This window comes from Antrostomus carolinensis, unplaced genomic scaffold (genome assembly GCF_000700745.2).
Source record: "Antrostomus carolinensis isolate BGI_N321 unplaced genomic scaffold, ASM70074v2 scaffold29385, whole genome shotgun sequence".
NCBI classification, from domain to species: Eukaryota; Metazoa; Chordata; class Aves; order Caprimulgiformes; family Caprimulgidae; genus Antrostomus; species Antrostomus carolinensis.
In genome coordinates this window covers 11,433-29,424 of record NW_010317546.1, presented here as the reverse complement: position 1 = coordinate 29,424, position 17,992 = coordinate 11,433, and the positions used below count along the sequence as shown (strand labels likewise).

The 17,992-nt window shown below is 49.0% G+C and overlaps 1 protein-coding gene across 1 annotated transcript in view; it reads right to left on the bottom strand.

Annotated features, from left to right (window-relative positions):
* Positions 1-1,926: 1,926 nt before the first annotated feature.
* The window catches only part of PIP5K1C (phosphatidylinositol-4-phosphate 5-kinase type 1 gamma), a gene marked incomplete at its 5' end in the record, with an annotated part of 24,255 nt that continues 8,189 nt past the window's right edge, over positions 1,927-17,992 (bottom strand). Inside the window, 12 exons of the mRNA XM_010168616.1 lie at positions 1,927-2,338; positions 2,760-2,843; positions 7,519-7,651; positions 7,933-8,037; positions 10,487-10,519; positions 10,814-10,952; positions 11,918-12,079; positions 12,495-12,579; positions 13,585-13,633; positions 14,164-14,247; positions 14,747-14,952; positions 15,476-15,775. Coding sequence (XP_010166918.1) covers positions 2,336-2,338; positions 2,760-2,843; positions 7,519-7,651; positions 7,933-8,037; positions 10,487-10,519; positions 10,814-10,952; positions 11,918-12,079; positions 12,495-12,579; positions 13,585-13,633; positions 14,164-14,247; positions 14,747-14,952; positions 15,476-15,775 — 1,383 coding nt within the window. The remainder of the gene's footprint in view (positions 2,339-2,759; positions 2,844-7,518; positions 7,652-7,932; positions 8,038-10,486; positions 10,520-10,813; positions 10,953-11,917; positions 12,080-12,494; positions 12,580-13,584; positions 13,634-14,163; positions 14,248-14,746; positions 14,953-15,475; positions 15,776-17,992) is intronic.

Below are 17,992 nucleotides of genomic sequence, written 5' to 3'. Positions count from 1 at the left end.
GCTGCAGCTCCCTCTGGCCTCTCTACACATGGTATCGTGCTTCCAGAGGAAAAAAAAAAACAAAACAAAGGCTGAATTTTTAGCATTTTGAAGCCTCTGGCTTTCAGCCCAGACGCAGGTTACTCCGTAGGTATTGCACACTCCTCCCGTCTCCCCTCCGCCAAACTCCTGAGACCCCGTAGCGCTGCCCATGCAGCCTGTGGAGACCAGCGGGACTGGCACAAGCAGACAGGGTGGGTTGGGAGCTGTTTCCCAGCTCATGGCAGGGGCTGTCATGGAGCAATGCTCCTAGCTGGGGAAACGAGCTACCCAGTAGCGACTGAAAGGGGAGAGCTTCTTGAAAGACATTTGATAGATTATTTGGTAAATACATGAATACATCTAATGGCAGCAGCTTGCAAGATCCCCAGCCTGTGCTCACGAGAGAAGCACATCGTACAGCCTTCAGCATCTGCAGGCAAGGGGGGGAAGTCTAGGTCCTGTACTTCTAGGCAAGAAAACATCAACTCATGAAGGTCCTCACCAAGTTCAGCACACTGCAGAGGGAAAGGGCTGCCCACCAGCCCAGTTACCTTCTGGGACCTTAATTCACCCATCCTGAGCACTGCTGTGAAAACAGATTGGGGCTGTTGAGCCCCGAGAGAAGGGTCCTGCTTCCCCACTCCTCTACAAGGAATCCAAGGACAGTCTGAAGATTGCAATGAGAACAAAGAGATTTTGACCCTCTTTCTCAAGTGAGGCTCTTAAAGCACATGAATAAGACCTGCCTACCTCTGGTCTAAAGGATTTTCTTCCTTCTCTGTGGGAGGTGAGGATGGGATTGCTAGAGTTCAAGACAACACGATGGTGTGTGTCCTGCTGACAGATGGATAAACCTAGTCTGAACACTACCCAGTGACACCAAATCCTCTCACCTAAAGCCTGCAGCCCTCGAAAAACAAACTATCTCAGACATTCGAAGCAGCAATTTCCAACAGATGTTACCACGGGCAACATCCCAGTCACCCAGCTTTTTGTCCAACAGAGTCTGTGAACACAACAATGCCCAGTGTGATTAGGCAGCAGAGCCAGGCTTCCATTTCTGCAGACGTGGACGTGCCTCCCCGACTGCCCTGAGGTACGGAGTATATGTGTGAACACAATGTTTGTGACCCCCAATACTGGGTGGTTGGATAAACCCATGAGCATGCGAGGTGCTAAGTGGCTTCAGTAGGATGCAGTGTCCTGGGGCTGGGCGGGCCGGGGAACTCGCACTCCAGCACGGCTGGTCCCTGGAGGTGCACAGTTCTCATCTGTCCGTGCCTGTGTCTGGAGCAGGTGGTGTGGCAGCTGGTAAGACGATGCATAGACTCCAAGCACAGAGGGATGGGGTGACGCAGCAGTGCAGCACATGGTGAAGGCAGAACCCATCGTGATGCCCAGAGGAGAGCCGAGGTGACCACGTCACTGTTGCCAGGAATCATTTGTTTTTCCCCGCACAGTGTTACAGATCAAGAGAAGTCACTAGCGATTTTTGAATCCAAGTAAATTGGCATGGCTACTTTGGACTACTGTAACGTGGGAGCAATTCTATTCAATGGCCTTTAATACATTGCATTTACATAGCACCTTTCATCCCAGGGTTTAAGTGCTTTAACGGAAGTGGGTACTGTACATCCATTAGCACGGGGGAAACCGAGGCACAGAGTGGTTAAGTGACTTGCCTTAGGTCACTCGGCAAAACTGTGGCAGAGTCTGGACAGCCTTAAACCTCCTGACTCCATCAGTTGGTTAGACCACACTGCTGCCTAAATGAAGCCACTCCGGTCCCTGCCCTCCCCAGCAACGTGCTCCTACCAATTCTCCAGTGAGGCTTCACACTCCTTTCTGATGCACAAATATATGACAACAATAACAACAAAAAAAAAAAGTGCAGTAAACTAAATGTTTAAAAAAGCACATTTGTGCTGTCTCTGTGCAAAGATAAAAGAAATAAATACATGATTAAAAAATTAAAAAGGTTCACAGTATCACACATGGATAGGTAGCTACGGTAGTGCACATCTGGAAAACACTGTGTTACTACCCAGGATTCTCTACACCCAGCTGGATGTCTCCGTTGGGAGCTGCGGGTGAGCGGGTGGTTTCTTTGCTGCCCACATCTGGGATAAGTAGAAATACACGGTTAGAGTTTTGCTCCATTCTGAAATGCAGTGCCCGGGATCCTGCAGTGCAGCACTACTGGTGTCAGCAAGCTCTTCCCCATCCCATTGGAACGGCTGCATCAACGAAAAGGGAACACATCGACCTGCAGAGGGAATCGCTGCTCTCTGGGGCTTCTGTGTCTGCATAGAGATTACTGCAAGAGGCAGAAAAAGGAGAGTCAACATGTGAGCACCCGCCCTGCCTTCCATCAGGTCTGAGCCCAGCCAACTACCCAGCATCAAAACGGGTGTGAAGAGAGATGGCTGTTTGTTTCACATCCTCCAGTAATGACAGGATGCCTGGAGAACTTCAGGTCCCCAAAGCTTTCACTGCACCAAACAATTTGGAACAAGCCACAGCCCTTGCTGAGCAGACCAGCTCTGTGCCAGCACAGGACATCTCGCCTGCTGCCACAGAGCTGACCCAAGATGCAGCAGGGTTCTGCTGCAGCCATGCAAGAGCCCCATGCTGTACCGAGGCCACAGCAGATCCTTCTGCAAGGTCAGCTTGCAGAGGGAGTGCAAGCTCCGACCTCGACCCCCCGGGCACCCGGCACACATTTCTTGTACACTTACTGTATCGCTCTCCTCATCGGAGACAGAGTGGAGTTGAGCGCTATAGTGGAGCGGGGAGTAAACCCAACTCCTCTCGTCTGTCGGCTGCCAGAGTGGCCAGAGACGGCAGGGAGAATGCAAGGAGAGCAGCAGCAGAGCAGGGAGCAAAGGAGAGAAGAGGAAAAAATAAAAGGAGAAAATAAAAAGAGTAGGAAACAATACAGTAAGAACAGCTGTCCACCTGGAGGAGAGAACTGAGCTCAGTGCCAGCTCTCAGCAGAGGAGCCTTCCTCATCCTCAGTACATACCTGCTCCTGACCAGCTGGGATATGGGACAGCCTGCCAGCAGCTGACACTGGACCCTGCTCCAGCTGCAGTGGGGATGGCACAAACTCTCCTCTAGCAGGGACAGATTTTTAGAGCTTTTAAGAGCCAGGGAAACATCATCTCCCTGCCATAGCATCACCCCAGCTCCAGAGAAACTGAGACGTGGAAAGTGACTGACCCAAGGGCAGTGACAAAGCTCTCGGTTCAAGCCACCCACTCCCAGCTCTCAGCCTCCCATTTCCTGAGCCCTGTCCACAAGCTGGTGGCATCCCTGGTGTGCAGGAGGGCTCTGGCATTGAAGCCTGATCTGATTTGCTGTGCCTTCCCCCTTCCCTGCAGGTCAAGCAAGGCAGCAGATGGGTGGGTTAGACCATGGTGGATGGTGGCCACAGAAAAACGGTTATCGCTGAGAGTCTTGGAGACAGTGGGGTGATGGGAAAAAGTATGACAAAGGAGGCAAAACACAACTGGGTCTTGGAAAGAATGAGGGGGAAGGGGATGTGCGTTGAGGGAGCCGGTTATCACAGCACTGGTGTGATAAAACACGCTTCTGCTGTTGACACAGCACAGAGAAGCCCAGGCAGATTCAAGGGCTGGTGTCTCCTTCCAGTGTGTTCCCTGGGGGACCCACTTCCACTGCAAATGGGCCCTTTTGGCTCCAGAAGTGCTCCCAGGGAGTGGAAACTGCTCCTTTGACTCAGCCTGGGGTTTGCAAAGGAAGAGAAATGCAATTGGGTACTTGGAAGAAGCCCATGGGGGTTCCCAGCCCAGGAACTAAGTGTAACAGTCTATGATATACAAGAAACTACAAGAAGTCAGAGGAGCTTTGAAGCACTGGGTTCTGCATGCTGAACCTCATCAGTAATTGCAGCTATATTAGCAGAGAAGGAAGGAAGAGAAACCTTTGCCTGGAGCTTCTACAGGGATAGAGGCGCTCTGTGATAGAGGCCTGACCCACATCCTGTTTTTCATCCATCCTGACTGAACCGCGTGCTCCAGCCAGCATCTTTCAGAGCCTTTGATGAGCTCAGATGTGTGCAGGGAGCTGCAAACCCAGCAGGGAGATAAAGGAGCATCTGGAGCTTGGTATTAACCCTCCTGGTGCCGAGGCAGCCAAACCCAGCCGAGGGGGCAGGAGAAGTTGCCAGAAGGGGTTGCCCATTTGCCCACACAGGTGCAGCTCTTTCCTCATGCCATCAGCCAAGCCAGGAGCTCGTCACTGCCCCTGCCTCCCCACACACCCTGCCTGATGCCTTCTCCGCTGCTCCCCTGCCTTGTACCAAAAAGGCAGGAGCTGGAAGGACCACTCCATACAAATGCTTGTGTTGAGGCTCTGACATCACAGCCGTTACCCTCTGAGGACATCAGCTCTCCCAAAGCCTGAGAAGGTGTCCTGGTTTTTAGCTGGGACAGAGCTGGTTTCATTTTAGTAGTTAGAACAGTGTTGTGTTTGGGTTTCAGCTGGGATTTGTTATGAGAAGAATGTTGATCACATGCCAATGTTTTCATTTTTGTTGCTGGAAGTGAAGGACTTCATGCTTTGTCAGTCTACAAGTGCAAGATCTAAGGGGCGAGGAATATTTAAATTAATAAGCCAAACTGGCATTTGGCTCTGCCAATGGGCTATTCCATATTATGTCCCCTCATGGTCAGTATATTAATGAGGGGCTCTTCCTCTTTTGCTCTCTCTGGCTTTTGCTTGGGCTCTCACTCTCCCAGGATTCTGGTTTCGGTTCGGGATTGTCACTCCTCCGGGATCGTTATCCAGAAATGGACCAGGCTTGGTCAGTGGCTGGGTATCACTCATTTGCATATTTTATTACTATTATTATCATTATTATTTTTATCATTATTAAAGTTTTATTTTATTACTATTATTAAATTGTTCTTATTTCAACCTACAAGTCTCCTTCCCCTTGTCCCCCAATTCTTTCCCCATCCCCTAGAGAGGTGAGTGAGTGAGCAGCTGTGTTTGGTTGCTAGCCAAGTGCTAGCCAAGTGCAATCACCACAGAAGGGAAATATTAAAACCCAGTAGTTTGAGCTCTTGCATCAGCCCCTAAATGCTCAACTGCCCCCCTGCATCTTTCCGGAAGGAAAACCCTCATTGCTCACAGAAAAGCTGCAGTGAGCAGGGAGCATGTTGGTGATGTTGAGAAGGGCTAGAAAGCAAAAAGCATCGCTAACCCAGCAGCAACTCCTAATGCATTTGGCTTTATGAGCTGCTCACCATCCCAGCCACAAGCCTAAAAGGTTTGCAACTGGATTTTTAGCAGCTTCAAAATACCTTAATGGCCTCTTTGGAACCTTGTCTGGCTTCCTGGGCCAAGGGGGCCAAGCCTAACATTACCTCCAAAGGCTCAGGTGCCTCTCTGGCCAGGTTTGGTGCCTGCAAGTTTGTCCAAGGGCTGGGCAATACTGCAGCCCACCCCACAGCACCAGCCTGCAGAAAAGCAGGGCAGAGCATGTGTTTCTGCAAGATCCTAGAGGGAGATCCATCTGTGTGATACTGACATGCTTCCCCAGTTTCTGCTGGGGTGGTTCCTAATGGCCACACAATAGAGTCACAGCATCCAAGGGAAATGGATGGCCCCAGTGTTTCAAAGCTGAAGCTCTGCTCCCCTACGTGCTAGTTTGTTCACTTACAATCCCAGAGGAAAGCGAGGTGGTTCGGAGTCTGCGCTGGCAGGGAGAGTAAATCCAGTACCTCCCATCTGTGAACTGGGAGGCCCCAGGGCAAGTGAAGTGAGAAAGGAAACAGAGGAAAAAAGCATGATGTGAAAGAGAGGATGAAAGAGAAAGCAAAAAACAAGGGGCTGGGCAACTCCAGGCTTGAATGGATCTGCGGGCAGGAAAGCCATGCGTGCAAAGAGCAGCGCCCATGCCCTGCCACAGTCTCTGCACTTTTATTCCCCTGTGGGTGAACAGGAGGATAAAGTGCTCTCCTTTCAGGAGCAGACTTTCAAAGATCAGATCACAGTCCCCTGGGACTTGGCAAATCACCCTCTGCACACAGCATCCCTTCAGTGACCATCGCCCCCGGAGCACTCCTACAAGACAGCGGTGGGTCACACTCTGGTGCGGCCTCAGCAGCTCAAGTGGTTTTCCAAGGAGAGCACCCATGGGAACCCAAATCCGCTTTTCCCTTCATCCCAGCAGTGACAAACACTCCACAGCACACAACACACATTTAATGCAAAACTCAAGGACTTAGATGAAGTATGAAATGCTGATGAGCAGTCACGCTCGCTGTGAGCACATGCTGCATACAGATGGTTTCCTCTTGACAAAGAGGTGCCCCTCAAGTTGGAGGGAGTCCATATGCCCAGGGACAGGGAGGAAGAGGAGCTGACCTTTGCTAGAAGACACTTGCCAGTGGAACACGCAGTATCTGCAGGCAGCTTGCACACAGCTGCCATCCACAGGCAAAGAAAGAGCAGCCAGTGTTAGAGGGAGCTGTTTGCCTTTTGAACAGCATGCAGAAAAACCCAAACAGACAAGCTTTTAAAATGGAGCAGATTCCTTCCACAGCTCCCATGAGCCTCAGAATGACTCGGCAACGAGTGAGCAGCTCTGTAGCAGAGTCACACAAGCGCAGGGAAAGGCAAATGTTGCCATTTTTAGTTTAGCCTGAAGGAGCTAATCACAAGGGCTCAGCTCATCTCCATCCGTCGTACAACCGACAGCAATGAGCCAGAGCAGGGAGGAGCTGAGCACGTCTTTTAATGAGGGTTCCAGTGCTCAGACACGAGGGAGAGCTCTCACGGGTCAGACCCTCAGCTCTGCTCTGGGAATCCACGGGGCAGGTACACGTTGCTAAAAACTCTTCTCTGGTCTGCAGAAGCTGCTCAGACATTGTGAGAGCTAACTGAGGAACACAGCGCCAGGCTCCACGGCACTCTGCTGCCAACCAGCGACCACCTCACTTACTCCCTGTCTCAGCACTAGATTTCCACTGCATCTCCTAATGCATCTGCCTGCAGGGAAAGGAAAAGCCAGAGTTCACCACAGCCCGAGGTCAACCCCACTGCAACCACCTCCCTTCTGGCTCCAGGCCACTGCAGCACATTTGTGTTCAGGAAAGCAGCCCGGCTCTCTGGCTGAGGAAGAGCCTCTCAGTTGCACCTACATTCACCCTGGCTTGTCCCAGGAGTGACACGCTGGCCTAAATAAGCCCTTCAGTGCCTGCACTTGGAAGTAGAGCAGCACACCTATGGCTACATCCACAGCAGCAGTGCCACCCCTTTGAGCCCCACTGTTTTGAGTTATACAAGGGTTAATCAGTTCCCTGCATTCAAAAATCCATCCAGCATTAAGATCTCTAGGTGCTCAATGCGAAGAGAGCACAGGACAGATGCTGCCCTGCACCCAACTGCCTGAAATAGAGACTGCCACAGCCTCATCCAGCCTTTCCTATCACACCCCTAACAGGCCAGGTGAAGAAGGTATCTTACAAAGTATATGTCTGTGACTGGCACGTCATCTTCATCCGAGGCCTGGCTGGCTGGTTCGGAGGCCTGGCTGGCTGTCTCCACCTCTATCGTAGCTGTGGACGTTACAATGGCACAGGCTGAAGAAGCCGCCGTGCTGGAGGGGGAAACAAATGACAGAGTCTAGTCACTGTGATCAGAAAAGCAGCAAGCAAGACTGTATGATTGATTACATAGGAGCTGAAGATGCTCTGCTGTCACATCCAGAAAGATCAGGTCAGAGGTAACAGTGCTCAGCTTCACTGAACTGTCAGGAGGAGCACCTACATCTCCAGGAAAGCTGGTGCCCTACAATGTCAGCCTCCAGCACAAGTTGCCACAGACCAAATTATACCAGGTAGGACTCTGCAAAGCTGCCCAACACTCCAAAACACTCACTCTTTGTCATCTTCTCCAGGAGCTACGATCTCAACGTCACACTTGGGCTCTAGCTCGATACTGCTCTGCTGAAGCTCCTCCTCAACCCGCACCTCCTCGTGTGACCTGGAAACCAAAGAGAGACAGACCCAAAGGCTCAGCTGGGCGCTAGTTATGCATAGTCCTCAATTTTAGGTCAACCTGAAATCAGCCCTGAGTCAGCCCAGCCTCCTGTGCTGCAACCTCCCACAGGAGCGAGCTGTGCTGGTCCGCCCTGGCACACGGCTGCTTGCTGCCAGCCGCTTGCAGCACCAAGCTCCCGGCACAGACCAAACTGATGTCGGCTCAGAGGGAGCCGTCAGACCTCCCAGGATTGACGATTTGGATAACCAAAACTCCCAGGCAAAAGAGTCAGCCCTGTCAGATTGAAGTGTTCACGACTAATGAGGTGGGAAAAGAGGACGGGAGGAAAGGGATTAATTAGCCAGCGCTGCAGAAAAGATGGGCAGTGTCAAACAGCATGGGAGGAAAGAGGACAACTGGCCTCTGGGGAAAACTTGTGTCCAGAGTTAGCCCAGCGTTATGTATCAAGCACAAGGGCCAAAGCCTCTGACCTCTTCTGAGGCTCCCAGTGCACCAAAGCTGCTCAAGCACCCTCCATGGTTAATATCAGATGTATCTGCACACTCAGGAGCTGTTTGTGAGACAGTCTTCAATTTAATACCTCATGCTATTAAAGTAATTGCTTGTGCTAGCAAGGTTGGCTCCACAGCCCTCATGGGAAGGGGAAGCAGGCACTTGCCAAGATGAGGGCAGTCTTGGGGAAGGGAAGAGCTCCAGGTTCATCGGCAGCACCATCCTGCTCAGCACTGTTCCTGGCTGGGAGCCTGAGCCGGCAGGCGGCACTCCTGTCCAGCTTGGTGCTGGGGAACTTGCTCCTGTCTTCCAGAAACCCAGAGGGGATTCCCCAGTAGATCAGAATAATCAGAGGTGTGACATGTTCTTGAGGAAATTGAATCAGGTCTTTTTCATTTCAGCTCAGGAATATAAATTTACACTTTAATAACTTAGTTCTTGCACTGGCTTTCACCAGGGGATCACAGAGTGCTCTACAAATACATGGATCCCTGCTCCCCTAGAAAGGGCATGCTGAGATGACAGCACCATAAATAGAAAAACCAGGCAGAAAATAGCAAAGAAGGCCACAATCGTGTGGGGTGGTTGTAGCTGTGGCATATCTGTAACAGACAGATCTACTTCTGACCAAGATGCTAAGCTCCCTGTATAATCCAGGGACAGTCACTTTGATTCACCTGACCTACTTCTGGATGAGTAGTCACATCCTACAGCAACTCCCTCTGTCAGGTGAAGTCACTGCATTTTGCCAAACAGGTCCCACCACTGGAGCCTGAGTTTAAGTCTCCAATTTTCAGCCATTTCAGACAATGGATTCTGCAGGAGGTGAGGTGCTTTGTAGGCCCCTGACACTTCATTAGGTGCTGCAAATCAACAGCAAGGAGGTCCTCACCCTCCAGGGACAGGCATTTACCAAGATTCAGTGACATGCAGCATCCAGAGGTATTTTCATTACAAAATACCACAGGAAACTGTTTTTTTTTCAGTGTATGTTGTCTGGAGCTCAGCAAATCACTAAAAGCTAGGAATGAGGAGAGATGTCTGTAAGATGGTGCAAACTCTCATCTTCCAAAGTCCTTGCCTTCCTCTGAAGCACCAAACCCTGACTGCAGGGAGAGAGGACATCAGCTTGTCCAGCAACTCCTCTGGCTATGGCATATCTCAGATTGAGTCTCTGATGTGCATTTCAAAGTCTGCACCTACAACACTTAGAAGATATCCTGGAAAGCTAGGGCAGAGTCAGCAGCAAATGCAGGGTCCTCACACAGATTCTGCTGACACAGGCAATGGGGTTGTTTTTATTGGTGCAAAAATATGCAAGATAATTCTATGATATGAGCCTCTAAATCCAGACATCCCTGTGCAGTAGGGGATTTTTGTCCTACCTTGGCTCTGAACCACCTGTCACCATGGGAGGGAAAAAAAAACCAAAACCAAAACCCCTCTAAGTACCTGAGTTTCTGAAAACACTGGGAGTTACTTCTCTGGGGACTAAGGGTGCTCAGTGGCTCACAAAGTTAAAGCCCTTTCCCATATTCACACCCACTGCACCCAAGTGCAGTGCACAGATTCACAGGGGAGGAATGCTCCTGCTGTTCAGGCTCGCTTACCCAGAAGGGGACATAAACTACCTTCCTTTGATTCTGGTGCTGGTTGTGTGGGTAAATGTGGACAACTCGGTTGTCCCCTTTCCCATCAAGTAACAGGGGAAATATTTAAGATTCCTTGCAAAGCACTGAGAAATCTGCTTGTAAGGAAAATTCTGTGTAAGAAATGGGAATAATTTGATTGCAGGAAGAAGCTCATCATCCTGCAGAGGACCATGCCAAAATCCTGGGGTTGTCAAGATTCACATCCAGCCCTCCAAGAGACTTTTACACAGGGACAAATGTGAGATCTCCATGCATCACCACAAGAAGAGACGAGACACTTCTCTTACCTGCCATCCTGCCCAGAGGAGTGTGTGCGCCTCCTGCAGAAAGAAACCAGAACAGCAGAGTTTGAGGAGTGATTTAAGACAGAAATCCAACACTGCCCTGACATCTAACTCCCCACCCCACGAGGGAGATGTTCTACTTAACAGCTGACACTTCTCCCAGCAACAATTAATCCCATCAAAGCTGTGTCTGCTTGCTCCCAGGAGAGATTTAATTAAAATCGGTCATTAGCATTCCAGAGCATAGGGCAGCCTGCCGAGATCTGCCGCACAAAGAGGAACGGCAGCCGCTTGACTCCAGTGGGAGCAGGGGACAAGTGCTGTCCTCACCTGTACCTGGGCTGCTCAGAGGTCTCTGAAGGGGATCGCTCAGGAACAGAGAGAGATGTTGAAGATAGTGTCGTGGCTATGGAGGCCGTGGTAGCTTCTTCAAAGGAAGGAGGTGTGCAGGGTAGCAGGTCTGGCCTGCCTGCTGGCCCGGGGTGGAGGGCAGGAGAGATGTAGGAAGAAAAAGATGAGTAGGTCAAACACCAACACCTTACCTACACCAGCTCTGTGTGAGGCTGTTCCACCATTAACCTGCACACCCTCACTGGGACTGGTCACCACAAACAGGCAAGAAGTTTAACTGGGTTCATGAATGCAACAGCTTCTCCCAAGGCATCCTCTAGAGAGAGCCAGTAAGCACAATTTCCGGCATGACAGATAGATGCTACAGGAAACGTAATGCCAATGAAGACATCTCACTGGCAACCAAAGCTGATTAAAGGCTTGGATCTCAGAGATAAATATCCAAGTGAATTAAGAGATGAATCGAATGCTCACTGCTTTGCATGGGTAGAAATCTAACACCTGTGTACTGAAGGAGCCTGTCCTTCACCACTCATCTGTAAATCCAGCCCAGATGGAAGTGATGAAAAGGCAGCACAGAACCAGGCCATTCTTCTTTTTTCAATGGCACGATCTTGCCCCTTATAACTGTCCAAATGTCATTAGAGTCCTGCAGTTCCCAGTTACCCCCTCTCCCTTAATTTTTTTTAAGGGTGGAGAATTCAACTTTCTGATCATGTTCGGGCTATGACTGCTGGTGCCAGTTGGCAGCGGCTGCCTTGCAGCAGTGACGCAAGCAACCATTTTTACTGCAGAACCATACAGCGCTGCAAAGAAGGGATTCAGTCTTCTTCGGCGCAGAGGCGTTGCTTCCCCGATCAGCTAACTGCTAGTGCTGTCACAAAACAATATACTCTTACCTTCTCCCCTGTCCTGGTTAAGTTTAGCACCTGCAAAGCACAGCAAGACATGCAATGAAGAGCTATCCATCAAGGAAGACAGATGGTTGATGGACAGTGGGAAACTCGATGAGAACAGGGGAGTATCCTAAGGAACTGCTAGGAAAGAGAGAGTAATCACACAGCCACCAAATGAGACCATTACCTTCATCATCAAGTGTGGGGTAACTCCTGGCTGCACGAAGATCATACTGGGTTTCGTCCTTTTCCGAGGGAAGCTGGCTAGCTGAGAATGCAGCTGTTGGACCAGCCGTCTTGACAGCTAGCAAGGCACTACGCCCTTTCTTTGAGGGAGATGACTTCAGAGCTGGATGAGAAGACAGAGAGAGAGAGAGAGAGAGAGAGAGAGAGAGAGAAAGAGAGAAGATGAAATTACCACCGCCAACTTCTGTCACGTGGAAGGCACTTTTCCCTTTACAAGGAGAGGCATCTGCCCTCTGACACACACATACACACATGTGGAGTGTCATCTCTGAAGGGCTGAGCCTGAGTCAGGCTGCAGGGAGACCCCCTGGGTGGGAGTCTGAGCAGACCAAAACAAGCCATGACAAACTGAGGGCTTTGCAGCTCCCCAGCTTTGCTCTACAATACAGCAGAAAAGCCTGCTCAGACTCCAGCCCAGAAATGGTCCAGTCTCCACATGGACTGAAGCAGCAAGATGGGAGATAAAGCTTTGCCTCTCCCACATCACAAGGGCAACAGCTCTTGGATCAGGTACTTACAGGAATTCTTTCGAAACACCGTATTGGTCATGAATTTGAAGAATCTCTCTGCATAAAAACTGGGTCTGTGTACTGACACTGTGTCCTACAAAGGCAAGAAACAATTATTTAATTTTAAAAATATCCCTGAAGGCTGAATTTCTGTAACAACCAATGCAGTCTTCTTTATTCCAACATTTAGCAATGATAAGAGTCTTAAAATGGAAAGGCTTAACTGAAATGATCTGATTAATGCTATAAATAAGCCTGAAGCATTGCCTTTGATTTGATTGCATTTGATTATATTCTTGCTGTCATTTTATAATGGATTTTGGTGATTTTAATCCTTTGTAGATGTCCTGGATTTTTCAAATATTGGCCTGATTACACACATGAAATTTCTTCTGGCTTTGCTGGCTGAGATTCAAAGCACACCTGGATACCTCTGCATATGACACAGACACCAAAATTCAGCCAAAGGTCTCCCAAACATTTCAAATGTTTTGCACTTTTTGTTTAAAATAGTAAAACTGAAGCTCTCTGCTTCTGATGTTTGACTGTGCTACCATGACTTGGCATCTACACATTTCCTTTGCCTTATTATTTAAAGCTAGGATATGCAATGCTGAAAAATAGTTTCCACATTCCATCTTTTATAAACAAGCACCTGGCTACTGCAGGAGACAAGACAGCAGGGAAACACTAGAAGGGATTTATTAACAGATAGCTTACTGCAGAGGAAACACAGTCACCAAAGAGAGAAAACACAGGGTTCCTCAACACATACATGAATGCACACGCCTTGTGCGTACAGCTCCTGGCATCATGGGAAGGAGGCAAATGACAGATGGGAGCAGAGGAGGAAAGCTGGTAGCATGACAGCTAAACATGAGAGGAGGTGGAATGAGCAAGAAAAATCTGATTGGGACTAAGTGGCACTACACCACTACAGAGGCATAAGAGGCAAGAACTATTCCTTTCATCAGCTTCAACTGTGCCAGTTCAGGCACTAAAAATAGCAAAGTAATCAGCACCAACTAGCATAAATGAAGCCAAGGCAGGTAAATCCTGATGAGGCCTGGACAATTCCTGCCTCTGTACAGCCACTCACCCCATCATGGACAAGGGCCTTCCAGGTATGTTCTAGCTTCTTGATGAATCTAATTCCAGGGAAGAAGTGGAGAGAAAAAAAGAAATAGACAGATTCAGGCACATACTCTATATCTAAGCCACCTTTCATACCCCACAGAGGAGAGATCACTGAGCTGCTAACGATTCCTCCTTCATTCAGAGTGCAGCCTTCCTCCAGCCAAGAGAGGTCAGCTGAGTACACCGGCATCTCTGCAGTCAGGTCAGGACTGCCTGGGAACCCTACACGGAAGGAGGAGCTGGGCTGGAAGAGGGGCAGAAAATCACCTTCCATCCCTGGAGATATGCTATACATCCCAGGCACAGAGATGGGAACCTTCTTCATGAGCAACTCATAACTCAGAAAAACAGCTCTCTGTCATGGGCTGTTCTAAGGACAAGATAAAAATCCACAGCCCCCAACACGCATCGACAGACGGCTTCAGGCAGCCTGCCTACTCATTATCAAACTCTTCAGGAGGGGAAAAATCTTCCTGCTTTTGTTCAGTATTAAAACAGATGTTAGCACACTTAAAGGACAGACAACTACAAAGTTACCTACCGGTATGACTGAAGGATATCTATTATTCCTACATGTAGCAGGAGACGCTCTCCTTTGCCATTCACAGCCGGGATTCCTCCCATTCTGCAGGTAAAACAAAACCTCAGCAAGTACAGCCTTAAAAAGAGCAACTGTAATACCCCTGAGACCTGCAAAAGGGTGGACAGCAGCACTGAAAAGAGGGTGCTGATGTGGTGGTCAGACACAATGCAAAACCTGCAGTCACTTCATGTGCAACCATGTGAAGTCACCTACTGACCCAGGCTGTCTCACACAAGGTGTCCCCAGGGTTCCTGCCTGCCTGGATCGCCAGACACCAACTCTCAGGACAGACCCGTGTCACATGGCAGCAGGTCTGCCTGGGCCAGAAAGCACCACATTGCTTGTAATTAGTTACAGGGCATTTTATTCTGGGGATCAGATTATTTATTAACTCCCAGATCCCTCTCTGCAGGGCTGCTCTCCAGCCTCTCGTTTCACGGTTGCTGTGTGCTGTGTGGATTTTGTGGTGCAAAATCCAACACTACTCCAGTCTCCACCTCTGCCCCTCCCAGCAGTGCAAGAGAACCAAGTTTTCACCTACGTGTCATCTGTGTCTATGGACTCCCCTCGGGCAGCCCCACCCTGGATGGACTCCATGGCTGTGGAGTAAAGTGCCTTTTGCCCCACGGGACGCTTCTCATCTGATGTGCTGTGGGCTCCTTCAGACTGTCGCTCTCGTTCTTGCTGGTCTATGTTATGAACCCCAAGGAGGAGGCTGTAGTCCATGATTTTAAAACTTTCCAACACCTACAGGTTAGTATTGAGTTCAAGAACAAAGACAAAATATAAGGCCAGCAGCTCAAATACAGCACAGATCCCAAAGCATGGAACAGCCCGACCACATTCCCACTAACAACTCCTTCACTAGAGCTGGAACATTTCTGAACCAATAGATGTCTCTGGACTTGATTGCACAGAGTTTGGCCATCCCACAATCAACCCAAAGGGCTGAGGCTTACAAATAACACTGTTGTACCATGTTCCTGCTGCACACTGTATAGGAAAAATGTAATTAGTCCCAACAGCCCAGCTACAAGCGGAACAGGCTGCCACAATTTGATGCACCAGGCAAAGGAACACAGCCTTAGTCCTCAGACACCGTCATGAGATCCAACTCCACTGCTTTACTTTCAGGGAAAAGGGCAGTAGAAGGGATTTATCCAGCTTTGGGGTTAGCAGATTAGCAAGGTTCTCAAACATTTGCTCTTCCTCATGCTTGAGAGCCACAGAACTTCATTAACCTGCTCCCCAAGCTGTCCCCCTCCCTTACCAGACAGTCTCGTTGCAATGTTTTCACCAATGCACTGAAGGTGTCTGCATCCAACATCAGGCCCTCAGGCATGTCTTGTATGAAGTCTAGATCCTTGTATGTAGGGCTGGACTTTTCTTTTTCCTTCTTGGATGCCCGGCGTTTATAGGTTGAGCCTTTCAGGTCAAATTTCAGGTGCATTTTCACCACGCGAGGCAGAATGTTGTTCATCACAACCACACGGATGTTTTTGCCCCCTGATTGCACACAGTACAGTCCATAAAACTTCGGCAGCAGTGTCCGTGGGTTCTGGTTCAGATTCTGCAGCAGAGTTGGAAAAAAAGCATGGGGAAAGGTAATTTTGGCAGAAGACTCCTGCTGTGCTCAACACAAAGCATGTTAACAGAACTTGGAGCCTTCAGACTAGGGTTTCTTCACCTACAGATTTTCTGAACTTTACATGAGAGCTTTCTGTACGCATTTGACAAACCCTTGCATTTCAGTGGCTTTAGGACCTGAAAATACCACTATGCCTTGAATACAGGGAATGAAATGTACAGCACTCTCTGGGCCAAGTCTGGAAAATCCCCGCTTTCCCCATCAACAGCAGCTAAAAAAGGGAAACCAAACTGGAAGATAAATAAACACAATAAGTTGGAACTTCACGTTTAAAAATAACAGCCATCTCCATCTCTTCAGAAGTGTCAGAAATCAAGAGTCATTCTGTGGCCCAGAATAAACCAGGGACGTGGTATTTTTTAAAACAAAACAACATACATTTTCTTCTCCTTTTGCAGAGCTGCTTTATAAAACACAGTTGGCCAGAGATCACGGATATCCTGCTCTGCTATCATGTCTTTTTTTAGGCAGTGGTATTATTAGGAATGACACGACAGGCATGATTTGCTTGTTCAGCTTTAGGAAAATTTGAGAAGGAAACAGAACATCTCTGCACACTACAAAAGAAAGGACAGACCTGACAGATTCTCTGACAGACGGCAGAAGCATGACTATTAAAATTTCATGCCCCTCCTCAGCTCACTTAACTGGGCACATGAGTGAGCCCTTTTTGCCAGTCTGCTGTTCAACATGGTGCAAGCTAAAAGCAACAGAGACATGCAAGACCAAACGCAAGCAGCACTTGCCCAGCTTTAAAGTAACTCAGGATGAAACCACTCTGCTCCCTTTCTACTGACTTCTCTTACACTGGATGGGCTTCCCTAGAATAGCAGAGAGATCGTGTGTAACTGTCCTGGGTTTGGTTAGGATGGAGTTAATTGTTCTCAGGGAACTGGGAGGGGGGCAGCCGGCCTGGGCAGGCCAGGGAAGGTATTCCATACCTCATGATGTCACTCCATACTGCATGACGTCATGCTCAGTATTTAAACAGGGAAGTTTCAGGAGGAGGAGGCTGCTGGGTACTGTGGTTCACGAGCCAGTCAGGTGGTGAGCTGTTTGGTCCCATGTACCACTTGTGATGTTGTACATTCTTTCATTAGTACTGTTGTTGTTGTTGTTTGGTGTTGTTCCTCCCTTACTATTCCACTAAACTGCTCACGTCTCAACCCCTGAGCACTGTTCGTTTATATTTTCTCCTCCCCATACCACCGGAGGGTGGGGGGTGGGGCAGGCAGCAACCCTTCCTGGTTAAACCACATCAGAAGTACATATCACTACAACTTCCTTGAGTTTCCTAAGAAAATGCACTAGATGCTGCACCATTATGTGAAGCCTTCCATGGAGGTCAGCCTCATGTAGCCTCAATATTGTCTCACTCTCTACACCTCAGATCCTGCCAGAAAACAACATCCTGTAGGGAACAGCAAGACAGAGAGAAGAGCAAAGCAGAAGCTGTAGAGAGATTTTTACAAATGACAGAATTTGCAGAAATGACATACAGAAGGAAGGTCACATAAAATAAAAAAAATACTCTGAAAGTTTCTGGGTTAGCAGCATCAGTGACCCTTCCTGGTTAAACCACATCAGTAACCCACAAACTGTAACTCTACAAGAAGTGGCACATAACTCTGCACCAGACAGGTACGTTCAGTTTAATTTGTTACACTGATTGCCAGCCAGGACAACTGCAGAATTCAGAACAGTGCAACTCCCCACTCATAGAATCAAGGAATCATTAAGGATGGAAAAGACCCCTAAGATCATCAAGTCTAATTGTCAACTCAACACCACCATGCCCACTAAACCACGTCCCTAAGCACCATATTTACTCTAAAATACCTCCAGGATCTTTTAAATACCTCCAGAGATGGGGACTCCACCACTGCCCTGGGCAACCCCTTCCAATGCCTCAGAACCCTTTCAGCAAAGAAATTCTTCCTCACATCCAATCTCAACTGCCCTTGGTGCAACTTGAGGCCATTTCCTCTTGTCCTGGCACCTGTTCCTTGGTTGAACAGACCCACCCCCACCTCTCTCCACCCTCCTTGCAGGGACTTGGACAGAGCCAGAAGGTCTCCCCTCAGCCTCCTTTTCTCCAGGCTCAACAACCCCAGTTCCCTCAGCCACAAGGGAACTCAG